The sequence below is a fragment of the Simochromis diagramma genome, unplaced genomic scaffold (genome assembly GCF_900408965.1).
Source record: "Simochromis diagramma unplaced genomic scaffold, fSimDia1.1 OVJJ01000685.1, whole genome shotgun sequence".
Classification (NCBI taxonomy): domain Eukaryota; kingdom Metazoa; phylum Chordata; class Actinopteri; order Cichliformes; family Cichlidae; genus Simochromis; species Simochromis diagramma.
The window spans coordinates 627,307-639,617 of record NW_024387477.1 but is presented as its reverse complement, the minus strand read 5'-3'; the positions used below and the strand labels follow the sequence as shown (position 1 = coordinate 639,617).

The following is a 12,311-nucleotide window of genomic DNA, read 5'->3' as shown; positions in this document are numbered from 1 at the left end:
ATTGATTAAATTATACACTGTGTCTATGCTGCCCCTCAAAATGGAAACCATCAAAGTTAATGTGTTATAATTATAAGTTTATAATTCATCATATTTGTGGGCTGGCACACTGCGATGGTTCACAGCTGTGCCTTATTGTAAGTGTGTAAACGTGTTTGATTGAATCTATTTGTGCACCCAGTGCTGTAGACTGGTTTTAAACCAGTCACTGCAGGGCTCTAGAGTGTGACCAAATTTTTCAATGGTGCGACTAAAAAAAAAAAAAAAAAATCTTAGGTCGACCAGCTGTTCGAGTAACATAAAAAAAAAATACTCCGCAACTCTGAAAGTCTCCGTGTGGGCAACAGCAGACACACTTTATGCCCCTATCGTGGTCTAAACCAATCAGAGATAGTCAGGGGCGGGACCTCTCTGATTGGTCGTGGTCCAGATATTCATGTAGTCCGTGTGTACATTTGAAAGTGCAGGGCGGGCGGACAGAGAGAAGTGAGTAGCTTGAATAAAGCGATATCGATGAATTAAATTGACTTTTAAATATAAATGTGTTTTGCCAGAAACGCCAGAATCTCAGGTTAAAGCTCACAAAACTATTTCAACAACCACCAAACAGTAAATGAGAGCAGGTAACGGACTCCACACAAAGACGTAAACGTAGAGCGGACCCGACGCATCAGAATCAGCTTTGTCTTTCTCGGCTTTCTCACCCGACGGCCCGTAGACGGACACGGCATCGGGGCTGAAAGCTGACAGCTCGCCGATTCTGATGCGTCGGGTCCGCTCTGTGTTTATGTCTTTTTTTGCGCTCGATTCTGAGCTGCAGGTTTTGTCTCTGTCCAACCAAAATTCACTGAACCAGCAGCAAAAGAAGATCCAAACGATGCTTCACATTTGATAAATATTGTCTTGAATTCTCTCTGACTTTTGCTGTTTTGCCTCCACCACGATAAAAATCACACTTCATGCACAGGTCTCTCTCTCTCTCTCTCTGTACTTCAAGAACAGTTTTCCATCTCAAATCTGTTTTCTGCATTATTCATTCGTTTATTACCCATCAGTCTACCGTTGTTTACAGCGCTGTCGGCCGCTGTCTTTTTTTTTTTAACTTAATGACCTCGGACAAGAAAGCCTAATTTCTGCTGTTTAATACTGAAGACATTTAAACTTTTTAAAACTATGCAAAATTGCAGAATGTTGCAGAATATTTTTAAGGTTATCTGCTATAAAAAGCCAGACCAGGAAAATCTCCTTCATGTTTTTCTGAGTTTTATCCTCAGTTACTTTGACACAAAGACATCTGCTGTGATGCTCACAATTCTGATGAAGTCTCACATGTATCAGTACTGATAAATGATCAGAATTATAATATTTCTGACTGTCTGAGGCAAAATTGAATCGAATTGGGACCTCGTGAATCAGAATCCAACGGATTCTAGAAATCAATGATGATACCCAACCTTAATGAGCAGCCTAGGCCCGACAGAGGTGGATGTAGCTGTGGGTAATGAGAAAAAATGAAAAGAACAATTGATAACTTTTTTGTTAAGTTAAGGCCTGATCCTTCTGAAATTCATAGCCAGTGCTCTGACACGGAGCCATTAACCTCTGAATGCTGAAAAAGCAGCAGTGTATCCAGAAAACACATTATATGCTGCAATAAATGCACTGCCCAAGTGTCCCCTCTACCACTTCCTTTCAGCGCCAGGCAGCAGCAAACAGGTCGTCAGAGGAGGACGTGATGATGATTAAGATTAACATTGTCTACAATATTGACAAAGAGTGCCAACGCACTTTAAGCACAAGATTGTTAGTCAATCATTTACATATCAATATTGTCTGTATGGACAATCTCCCCCCCCCCAAAAAAAAAAAAAATTGCACATGTAAAACTGCGGTTGAAAAATTTGGGTGCGCCTAATTTTTGTGGTGGTGCGCCTAAGAAAAAAATGTAGGTGCACCAGTGTAACTGTGGCAAAAAGTTAGTCTTGAGCCCTTCACTGTGTGAAACACCTGAAGATTCATGCAGGTTTATTTAAGGTGTACATGCACGACAGGTGGGCACATAATGATATGTTTATGTGGGACACTACAATATATAATTACTCCAGAAGCATTTTGATAGGTACCATGTTCTTGTCATATGTAATGTGTGCAAATAAAGCAACATGTGACTTGCCATTTCCCTACTTTCTGCAAATGAGTCAATTCTTAAACCCGCTTTTGCTTGTAACGCAGCTTTTGTAATGTTTTATTTTTCTACCTTTGTTATGTTTTTATTGTATTACTTACTTTTTCCTTTTGACTTTCCATGAATGTACAGATGTGATAATGGACACGGAGGCTCAGACACTGGCACAAGGTCAGCAAACAACTCAGATTCTTAACAGAAAACAAAATATCAAAAAAAGAGAAAATAATTTCCTTTTTTCAGTCACAGCAACAACAAAGAAAATGTCATTATGTTGATGTAAAATGAAAACATGAAAGAAGGAGCCGTCTGAAGTTCAGAAGAAGTTCAAAGGGGGAGATGATATTCAGCAGCCACTGCTAGAGTGAACAGAAAGACACAAAACACAGAACTGAAATAACAGCTGTGATTTTTTTCTCTTTTACAGCACAAATGCATTCGCTGAATATTAATTTTCTGTACCTAAAAAATATTATTATTTAAATTACATAAGTGTACTATTAAATTAAGTTTCTTTTACGTATCCATTATTTTCTGGTGTCGCCGTTCAAAAATTCTTTCACACAAACAAAAAAAAAAAACCAAAAAAAAAAAACCCCAGTAGTCAAAGGCTATGTCCACACGTACACGGGTATTTTTGAAAACAGAGATTTTTCGTTTTAAAAAATAATCCCGTCCATACGTAAAGGCAGAAATGAAGGAAAACGCTGCTAGGAACATGCCAAAGCAAAAGGTGGCGATATATTCCTAACCGTGCAGAAATGTTCGCCAATCAGAAGTCTAGAAGCCTCGGTGGGGAAAAAGTAAACAAAGCTGGGGCATAGAAGCAGAACAGAGTCATATGTGTGGAGGGACAGTAACTGTGTGTGTATATGTAAGCATTTAAACACTGCAGACAGTACAATTAACAGTAATAGTATTGTAGAAATTAATTTCACCGAAACAATAACGTGGCGCACAGTGTGACATCAAAAAATGCGCACACCTTTGACGCTTACGGTATACATTTTAGGACATCGTCAGGTATCAGACAAAAAATTGTCAGGTGTCAGTTGTCAAAAAAAAAATTGTCAGGTATCAGAAAAAAAATTGTCAGGTGTCAGTTGTCAAAAAAAAAATTGTCAGGTGTCAGAAAAAAAATTGTCAGGTGTCAGAAAAAAAATTGTCAGGTGTCAGAAAAAAAATTGTCAGGTGTCAGTTGTCAAAAAAAAAAAAAAGTCAGGTATCAGAAAAAAAATTGTCAGGTGTCAGAACACAAGGTACCAGAGAGAAAATCTTCCTGCAGGTGGCGCTGTTGTCATGTCCCACCCGAATTGATTTCCAAATACGTCATCAACGTGTGACCGTGGGAGAGCGTAAGGTCATTGACCTCACTGGAGTTTTACCGTGGTTCAGGCTCCTAACGACACAAGGTAAGTTTAACTTTTTCTCCCTTTTGTTCATATTTTTGCCACAGTTGTGTTATATTAAGTTGCAGTTATGTTGTGAAAGTTACATATCAGAGACGGAAAGCCAGTTTTGTACGAAACCAAATCAGTACTATTTTTGTCTGGCTAATTCATTCTAGCTAGCGACAGTGGTGAAACGTGATTCAAATTTAAACTGTTCAGTAATTGTTTTGTATACATTTCAGCAAATGGACAAGCTGAAAGCTTACGAGCAGCTTAAAAAATACCTTGAAAATGGTAATCCAACACTTTATTAAATTTTTTGGTAATGCTTGCAAGTTAATTTTTTTAACTGCAAAGAAAATAGAGGTTCTTTTCATGGTACTCCAGCAGCTGTTAAAAGGATCATGTGTGGCCAACAAGGGATGGAGGACAGCGACATTCATCATGAGATAAATGTTTCACTGTAAGAACTTTGACACACTTTTTTTTTTCATTGTCAAAATCGATTCTTCCTCAAGCTGTAACATAATATGCCTCTATTTTGTTTTTTTTATTCGGACATGTTTCTGTTTTATTAGGAGACTGTCTAACCCCAACATCGTCAGACTCATGGCAGTTGCCCGCACTGAGTTCTGCTTTTTGTTGGCAGCTGAATACATTCATGGCGCAACCCTGCAGCAAGTGCTTCACACAGACAGCTGCTTGGTGAAGGTACCAATACTCATAATTTTATGTTTAATACATTTAGGTAGATGTGAATAATCTTAATACCCTCATTGTACTGCCTCTGCTATGGTTGGGCAGTCAGCTAAACTCCTTCCCCACATCAAGACTCTGATGACACGATTCCCGGTTCACAGGTTTATTGACACAGGGAAAGGTGAAACTGTAACAAACAGTACAAGGCATAATCACTGTACTTATTCACCATGTACATATATAACGATGAAAATATATTAACCCAGCTTTTTAATATGTCAACATGCAATGTTCATATGAATTACTTCCCTTTTTAAGTCAAATACAAACATCAAATTATGATTTTAACAAGTCTTACTATAATGAATGCCTCCAATACATTTGTCATTCCCCTTTAACTAGCTCCATAAGCGATTGCTAGCTTAAACTGCATAAGATTGGTTTTTATCATTAAACTTACAGAAAAATGAACTTACTTGAAAGAAAGTGGTCTATACATGCACATAAAATATAAAACAAGTCTATACATACCCACAATGCTACCAAAGGCATAGGATGTATGTGGATGCCACTGGATTTATCTGGCTAAGGCCACCATGCTGCACATGCCTTCTCCTTAATTCACAGACTTACTTCCTGTTTACCGACGACATCATGTCCTATTACAGACTACAGGTTTTAAGGTGGCACCAGAGAGTTACAATTGCATATTTAAACATTTACCAAATCCAAGAAAACAGTCTACCTTAAAAACTTTTGATATCAGAACACTCATATTAAAAAAGAACTTTTTATTGCTGGCATTTGTTTAAATATGTACTTGAAACCATCTTTGTGTACAACATATAAAAAGACTGATTCCTTTTTTTTCTCTCTCATGTTTTCAACCATTTAGAATGACCAAAATGATCTTTAATTGTCAAATGCCAGAAAAGTATCAACTTAGTAAAAGAATAATCTTAAATTTTTAATAATAAGCTCCCTTACTGTTTTGGTAGAATTGCTTTTTTTTACTTGGATGAGGTTCAGACATTTTAGGTTTTCTTCTACAATATTCTTACAATATTTTTCAGGAATTTCTGTCCAGTCCTCCAGACAGGACTGGTGTAACTGAGTCAGATTTGTTGGCCACCTTGCTCACACACACCATTCACCTCTGCTTACAGTTTCGCAAGAGGACTGCAATCAGGGCTTTTTGATGGTCACTGCCAAACATTTACTTTGTTGGTCTTAGGTCCCATTGTAATTTATTGAAATTGAAATGGCAATTGCATTTGAATACTAATCCTATTTGAAGTAATACATTTCCAGTGGTAGACATGTTAGATTGTCACACCTGGCTACGCATTGTTTTATTAATATTATATATTGTCTTGATAGCTTGAAGGGGATGATGCCGGTTTCATATCACTGGACTTATCCATGGCAGTAGAGTACATCTATGCACAGAGAATCATTCACCAGGATATAAAGCCAGCAAATGTCATGGTAAGCCATATTGTATTTTTCTTTTTCTCAACTTTGTTTTTGAAGATCAAAATAAAAATAGTATATTATTTATTTAACTTTATTCTCTTCAGTCTATTAAACACTACATTTGAACAATGAGAAACTTTTCTGGCATATTCATATAAAGGATTTTTTTTTAAAGTAAGAAGCCTTACATTGTTTCTTTAATAGTCCAATTTTTCTTTAATATGTTGGTTCTTGCACACCTACAAAATTCCCAAACATGTTGTAAGTTTAGGCTTTACAAACTGAAAGTTTCTATTATTTTATTAGTCTGTACCACTTGCTTAAGTGGAATGGGGATTAAAAAATGCACAGGACTATAAAACCGGGTTGGATCATTAACCAATCTGTTAATTTTAATGTTGGGTATAATAAACAATCTCAGAATAAATCTGCAGTGATTGGGTGATCTGGGTGCTAAAAGCTTTGAGGGTTTTTTTTTTTTTTTCCCCCCCAATTATGAGCTGTGGTCTTTGGAATGACATTTTTGATAACATTTGTGAAATTTTAGACAACCTGGTAAGTTCTCATATGTATACCTTATAGGTTCACCACCCTTCTAAGAAGGCAGTCCTGACAGACTGGGGCATGGCAAACATAAGAGACACTGTGATGCTTCGTCAAGGGAGTAAGTTCACTGCCTAGGCTACTGGTCCAGCTGGTGGCACATATCTTTACATGGCCCCTGAATGCATACTGATGTTTGAAGAGGCCTCGTTCCAGACAGACATGTGGTCCCTCGGAGCCACATATTTGGAGATCCTGACGGGTTCCGCTCCGTGGATGGTTAAAAAAAAACAAAGAGAACTGGCTGCACTAATGGCCACCAAAACCCCACCACATGCCCTATCACATCTCAGTGACAAAAACAGTTTTCTTGGTGGTTTGGTGAGCTATGACCCAGACTCAAGGCCTTCCGCATCTGATGTTGTTAAGTTTCTCAAGTCAGGCCTTGATCTTACAAGCCGATATGGCTACAAGTGGTAATGTTGCTACAGTCTGCAGTTCAAAAGTCTTTCAATGTGAATTATGTTCTACATTATTGTTAACAAAAGTTGTGGTAAATGAAACACTGAATCATTATGAAAGATGGCACCTTGTCAATTGTATTTCAACATTTTATTGTACATTTTGTTGGTCAGACAGTTTTCAAATTACCTGTTGATTTTAAACAAGGATAAATAAATGTTAACAAACACTGTTGTATGATTTTATTGGTCATTGGAAATGTTTACTGGTGCACCTTCCATCCTCTCTCTCTTCAGAAAGATGTATATGTCATTTGCCTCGGCAAACGTAGAAAGTGTAGGAACTGCATTTCTGTTCATGGCGGTTGTGAGCTCTTGGACTAGCATGAGGTATGCAGCAAGGCAACCATCAGGTGTGCAGGGAAACTGGCTGTTTTCTAAAATGTTCTGGCACATGTCTCTGAATTCCTGGTTTGCTACCAGTGAAGGCTCTTCCCTCTCACAGATTAATTGCTTGGCATAGTCTAAAAGGTCTGGGTCAACAATGTGCAGCACATTGCCATATCCTGCGAATGAAAGACAATATTGAAAAGATGTTCACTTTGAATGTTAAAAATAAATGAATAATGACAAAGCTGTTCTAGAACCTGTATAAGAAGCAGTCAGTGTTTACAGATGTTATTACAGAAACTTAAAGATGGAAATATCACTCAAACATTTAGATTAATTTTTAGTTAAAGGTGTCAATATGAAGCCATTTTAGTATTGACAGTAGAAATTCAGAAATCTCTTATTGTACTACAAGTAGGCTTCTTCGGAAGACACAAAAGAGAAAGCACATTATAACAGTTTTACGCTCATTACACTGGCTTCCAGTATATTTTAGAAAATTCATTTTAAAATTTTAGTAATGACTTTCAATGCTCCGAATCGTGAAGCTCCTGCCTTAATTTCTGATCTTATAGAACCCCACGCTCCCTCTCCCAGCCTGTGATCATCTAATCAATGGCTGTTAGTAGTCCCACCAGAAGACCAGAGGCAATAGATCTTCCAAAGCGGTGGCTCCCAGGTCATGGAATGCTCTGCCTCCATCATTACGTTTCCTTGATTGCATTTATTCTGTATGTTCGATTGTGCTGTTTTATGTTTATCTGTTTTATATTATTGTGAAGCCACTTTGTGGTTTTTATCCTGTGAAGAGTGCTATATCAAAGTAAAAGTAAACTAATGAAAGTTGTTACGGCCCTAGCCTCTCTCTCTCTCCTGAGGGTGCCTGTGTGGGCGTGTCCCACTACCTCCCCTGCCTGAGATGCCACCTTTCCCTCCTGTACAGCTGACTCCCATCAGCAATTAAGGGTATTTAAGCCCAGAGCAGGGTGAGCTCTGGGCCAGAGTGCCATTTTGTGTGGGTACAGCTAGTGAGCTGAGTGTTTGCGGTGGTTTCCAGCTAGTGAGCTGTGTATTGTGGTTTCCAGCTAGTGAGCTGCGCTTTCCTTTTGACTTTTTGCTTTATTTGACCAACGCCTGAGTTTTGTTTGTGTTTTATGGTGATAGCGGCTTGTCCGTCTCTTTTAGTTGAATTACTTCAATAAAACTGTTTTATTTAACTGTTTCGCCTCCTTGACTCCTTTTTCTGACCCGGTCACTTTTGTTACGTCCCCCTCACCGCCTAGACCCCCCCCCCCAGGGGAACGTAACAAAGTTAAAAAACAAACAAAAAAATAAAACCCCACAGGCTTTCAAATGACATACCAGGAGGTGGTGAGGTAAACAGAAGGTCGGGTTTCCCAAATGGACCAGGTGCATTGCGTTGCTTGCGGTTGTCATGGGTGTTCCAAACTGTTTGCTCCGTTTTTAAGTCTCTTTGAAGCAGTGGCAAGTGTGAGTACTGCAAGCAGTTGCTATGAAAAAGGAGAATTAAAAAATTTATATGTTCATCTGCTTCTTTGAGGTAGAATAAGTAAAAGCTAAATTTTAATCAGTACTCAAAAAACAAAGGCATTCCTAGACCACATACTTTCATACTGCTGCTTGATTATTTTTCATGTCTAAAAATATTGACTTACATGTGCACAGGATTGTCCAGTTCAAGGATCCCAGACTCCATCATGGCCTACGCATGTTGTTTTGAAAAAGACATAAGTTGTGAAGGTGAGAATTTCATTAGTGAAAAGGTACAGATGTACATAAACACAGATTCTGGCCTTGTGTTTTCAGATAAACTAATCCATCGTATGTTTAACGAAATTTGGATGGCTAGTCTTTGTTAATAGGTTTTACAGGTGAAAGATTTGCTTTACCTCAAATGTTGTCAGCCATTTCTTAATCCATGTCCGCTTTAAAATACTGTTGAAACATTCAGCTCTCTAAACAACAGAAACATGACATTATCAGTTTTGTTGTCAGGTTGTTACTTTAGAAATAGTCATTTACCAGCTTAAAGACATACCTGGTTGTGCACTGATGTCCCCATTCTGAAGCACCTCCATGCCTGATTCCCAAGATCTCGCATGTGAAATGCCATCTGCATTTGACCCACAACAAGGTTCTCCTTTCCTCTGTCCCCCCGAATCATTTGAGGACAGCCTAAAGACACAAACTGAAGATAATTAGTGAATGATGAAAAAATAAATTTATTAACAAAATGTAATCTTTTTTAACCCCCCATTTTTTAGTATATTGCATACCACCCTGTTCTTGAACAGCCTCAAAGAAGTATCTGGCCACAAAGTTTTGTTTGCGGTTGGATGTGCCCACCTTTAGCCATAGAACCTTCCTGGAAAATTTGAAAAGAAAGAAACAGAAAAGTGGCCACTTGTACATATGATTTAATCATGTTTTGGCACTATGTTTGGTTTTTGTTACATTCCCCAAGAGTATGCTGGTTTTCCATTGTATTATGTCTAGGCGTTGTTTCTGGTTCCTCCGGCCATTTTGACTGCCATAGTTGTGTAGGCTTACATGCCTTTGGAATTGAATGTGACTCTTGACTGTGTTCAGACTGACGCGAGGGGAGAGCTGCCTTTTGTTTTGTAATCCCTTGTATTCTCCTGTTTATGTGTTGGTTAGGTAGGTTATCGTAAATTGTACATTTTCTTTGGAGTTAAATTCTGTTTACTTTATATCAGGGATGTTTTGTTTGTTGTGTTGGTCTTGGCCCTCCCTGAAATTAACTGCCAGTCTGAAATGGAACTTTAAGACTAGCAGGAAATAAGCCTTTTAAAAACCGCCATCTTGAATCCTCCTTCACTATTCATACTTTATCTTGGTCCCTTAGACCAGGCTTGGCCAAATCCAGACCTCGAGGGCCAGTGTCCTGCATGTTTTAGATATCACCCTGGGTAAACACACTTGAATAAAATGATTAGTTCATTACCAGGCCTCTGGAGAACTACAAAACATGTTGTGAGGGTAATTTAGCCATTTGAATCAGCTGTGGATCAAGGACACATCTAAAACCTGCAGGACACCGGCCCTCGAGGCCTGGACTTGCCCATCCCTGCCCTAGACTACTCAGGAGAGATAACACCTCAGTTTACCGCACATCCTTATCTTGAAGCAACTTTGTACTATCACTGAATATAATAAATTAAGTAGCGAATGCCATATTCAAACCTACCCATCAATCCCCAAATGTATCCACATTCCAAAGAACTTCAGTTTATCATTGCCTATATGAAACAACAAATAATAATTACAATTTGTTTCAACAGAAGTACCATCAAAACATGTTTGGAAGGTTAATTGAAAAGATAAAATAAATACCATCAATGTGCCATGTGTCATTTGGACCACGGCTGATGTAATTCCGACGGGGAATTTTCTTCTTTCCAGGAGATCTCCTCTGAAGACCACTTGCATCCATATACCTCATTATATTAGCAACATCGTCTCTACAGTAACAATAGATTTTACTCTGAGCTCAACAGTAAAACAAGAGAATACTTGATTATATACACACTATTTAACCAACCTGTAACAAGGCCGCACTCCTCTGACATCCCTTACCCGCTTTACCATTGCCCTGATTCCTTGTTCAGGAGACCACTGTTTCATCTCACTCTAAAAAACAAGATAAAATAATTGAATGTTTTTTTTTTTTTAAATCACTACAGAAAATAACATTTATTGTTTTTACAATAGCTCATGACACAGACTTCAGGAAAATATATATTTTTTGCACTGATGTTTTAAACGCTTACCTCCACAGCTTTGTGGATTTCAGTAAAAGGTCGTTGGGGGCATCTTCGCTTCAACCCTAGAAGTTTTAAAACTCGTCTCAGATGCCTCTCACTGTTAAAAGACAACACAGACTTACATTATATTAAATGCAAACTGCATGTTTTGTCATTTTAGAGAGTTGTCACGAAAACTGTTGAAATGCAGACTTACCTTATTTTATGCCCATATGAATTCAGTGCACAGCTGATTTCCTTTTGTTTTAAGCCTTTGTTGAACAATGTTATTATCATCATATCTTGAAAGGTTAAGTGTAACAACAACAGTCTAATTGATCACCCACCTCTTACACTGAACATAAGTAATTAACCAGTAAAGTACTAAATCTTTTTATGTGGCAATTACACTAAAAGCATCGTCTATTCAGTGCCCACAAATAAAACATGTGTAGCAAAAAATACACTTCTTTGATATGAAAGAGGTGAACAGTAGTTAATAAATAAGTTGTACTTCAGTCATTTATTTTTAATGCTCTTTTTTTAATAAAAAAAAAAAAATAATAAAAAAAAAGTAATTTTGGTACAGTCATGGGAACCAGCCAGAGTCGGATACTCCTTTCATCATCGTCAGATGACATATTGCAGCAAAGTCTAAAAACAACAACAGAAAAAAAACATATCGGGATCAAAAAATATCCCGACAGTAGCAATATAGAAAAGAGAAATAAAGAAAAAGAGCGACAGAAAGGATGCAGGCTGCTCGTGAGCTTTCAGCTTGTCCATTTGCTGAAATGTATACAAAACAATTACTGAACAGTTTAAATTTGAATCACGTTTCACCACTGTCGCTAGCTAGAATGAATTAGCCAGACAAAAATAGTACTGATTTGGTTTCGTACAAAACTGGCTTTCCGTCTCTGATATGTAACTTTCACAACATAACTGCAACTTAATATAACACAACTGTGGCAAAAATATGAACAAAAGGGAGAAAAAGTTAAACTTACCTTGTGTCGTTAGGAGCCTGAACCACGGTAAAACTCCAGTGAGGTCAGTGACCTTACGCTCTCCCACGGTCACACGTTGATGACGTATTTGGAAATCAATTCGGGTGGGACATGACAACAGCGCCACCTGTTGTCATGTCCTGTTACAACAGAACTGATACAACAGAACACAACAGTACCTTGTTCTGATACCTGACTTTTTTTTTTTGACAACTGACACCTGACAATTTTTTTTCTGACACCTGACAATTTTTTTTTTGACAACTGACACCTGACAATTTTTTGTCTGATACCTGACGATGTCCTAAAATGTACACCGTAGACGCTGCGTTTTCTCCATTTTTCTCGTCCACATGTAAATGCAAAAACTG

The 12,311-nt window shown here is 37.9% G+C and overlaps 2 protein-coding genes across 2 annotated transcripts; one reads left to right on the top strand and one right to left on the bottom strand.

Moving 5' to 3' along the window:
* The first annotated feature begins 3,424 nt into the window (after nucleotides 1–3,424).
* On the top strand, nucleotides 3,425–6,865 carry LOC120724356 (calcium/calmodulin-dependent protein kinase type 1-like). The gene is made up of 6 exons (XM_040016524.1): nucleotides 3,425–3,597; nucleotides 3,819–3,870; nucleotides 3,964–4,039; nucleotides 4,155–4,287; nucleotides 5,656–5,763; nucleotides 6,334–6,865. The coding sequence occupies exons 2-6, from the start codon at nucleotides 3,822–3,824 to the stop codon at nucleotides 6,430–6,432; spliced, it is 465 nt and encodes a 154-aa protein (XP_039872458.1). The 5' UTR covers nucleotides 3,425–3,597; nucleotides 3,819–3,821; the 3' UTR covers nucleotides 6,433–6,865.
* A 20-nt stretch (nucleotides 6,866–6,885) lies between these two features.
* Nucleotides 6,886–11,980, bottom strand: LOC120724355. The gene is made up of 13 exons (XM_040016523.1): nucleotides 11,941–11,980; nucleotides 11,547–11,584; nucleotides 11,148–11,232; nucleotides 10,958–11,048; nucleotides 10,729–10,817; nucleotides 10,521–10,648; nucleotides 10,375–10,426; nucleotides 9,443–9,540; nucleotides 9,205–9,341; nucleotides 9,056–9,121; nucleotides 8,822–8,868; nucleotides 8,508–8,656; nucleotides 6,886–7,321 (listed from the first exon to the last, which is right to left on the bottom strand). Exons 2-13 carry the CDS (start codon nucleotides 11,569–11,571, stop codon nucleotides 6,999–7,001), a joined length of 1,290 nt encoding a protein of 429 aa, XP_039872457.1. The 5' UTR covers nucleotides 11,572–11,584; nucleotides 11,941–11,980; the 3' UTR covers nucleotides 6,886–6,998.
* Nucleotides 11,981–12,311: the final 331 nt, after the last annotated feature.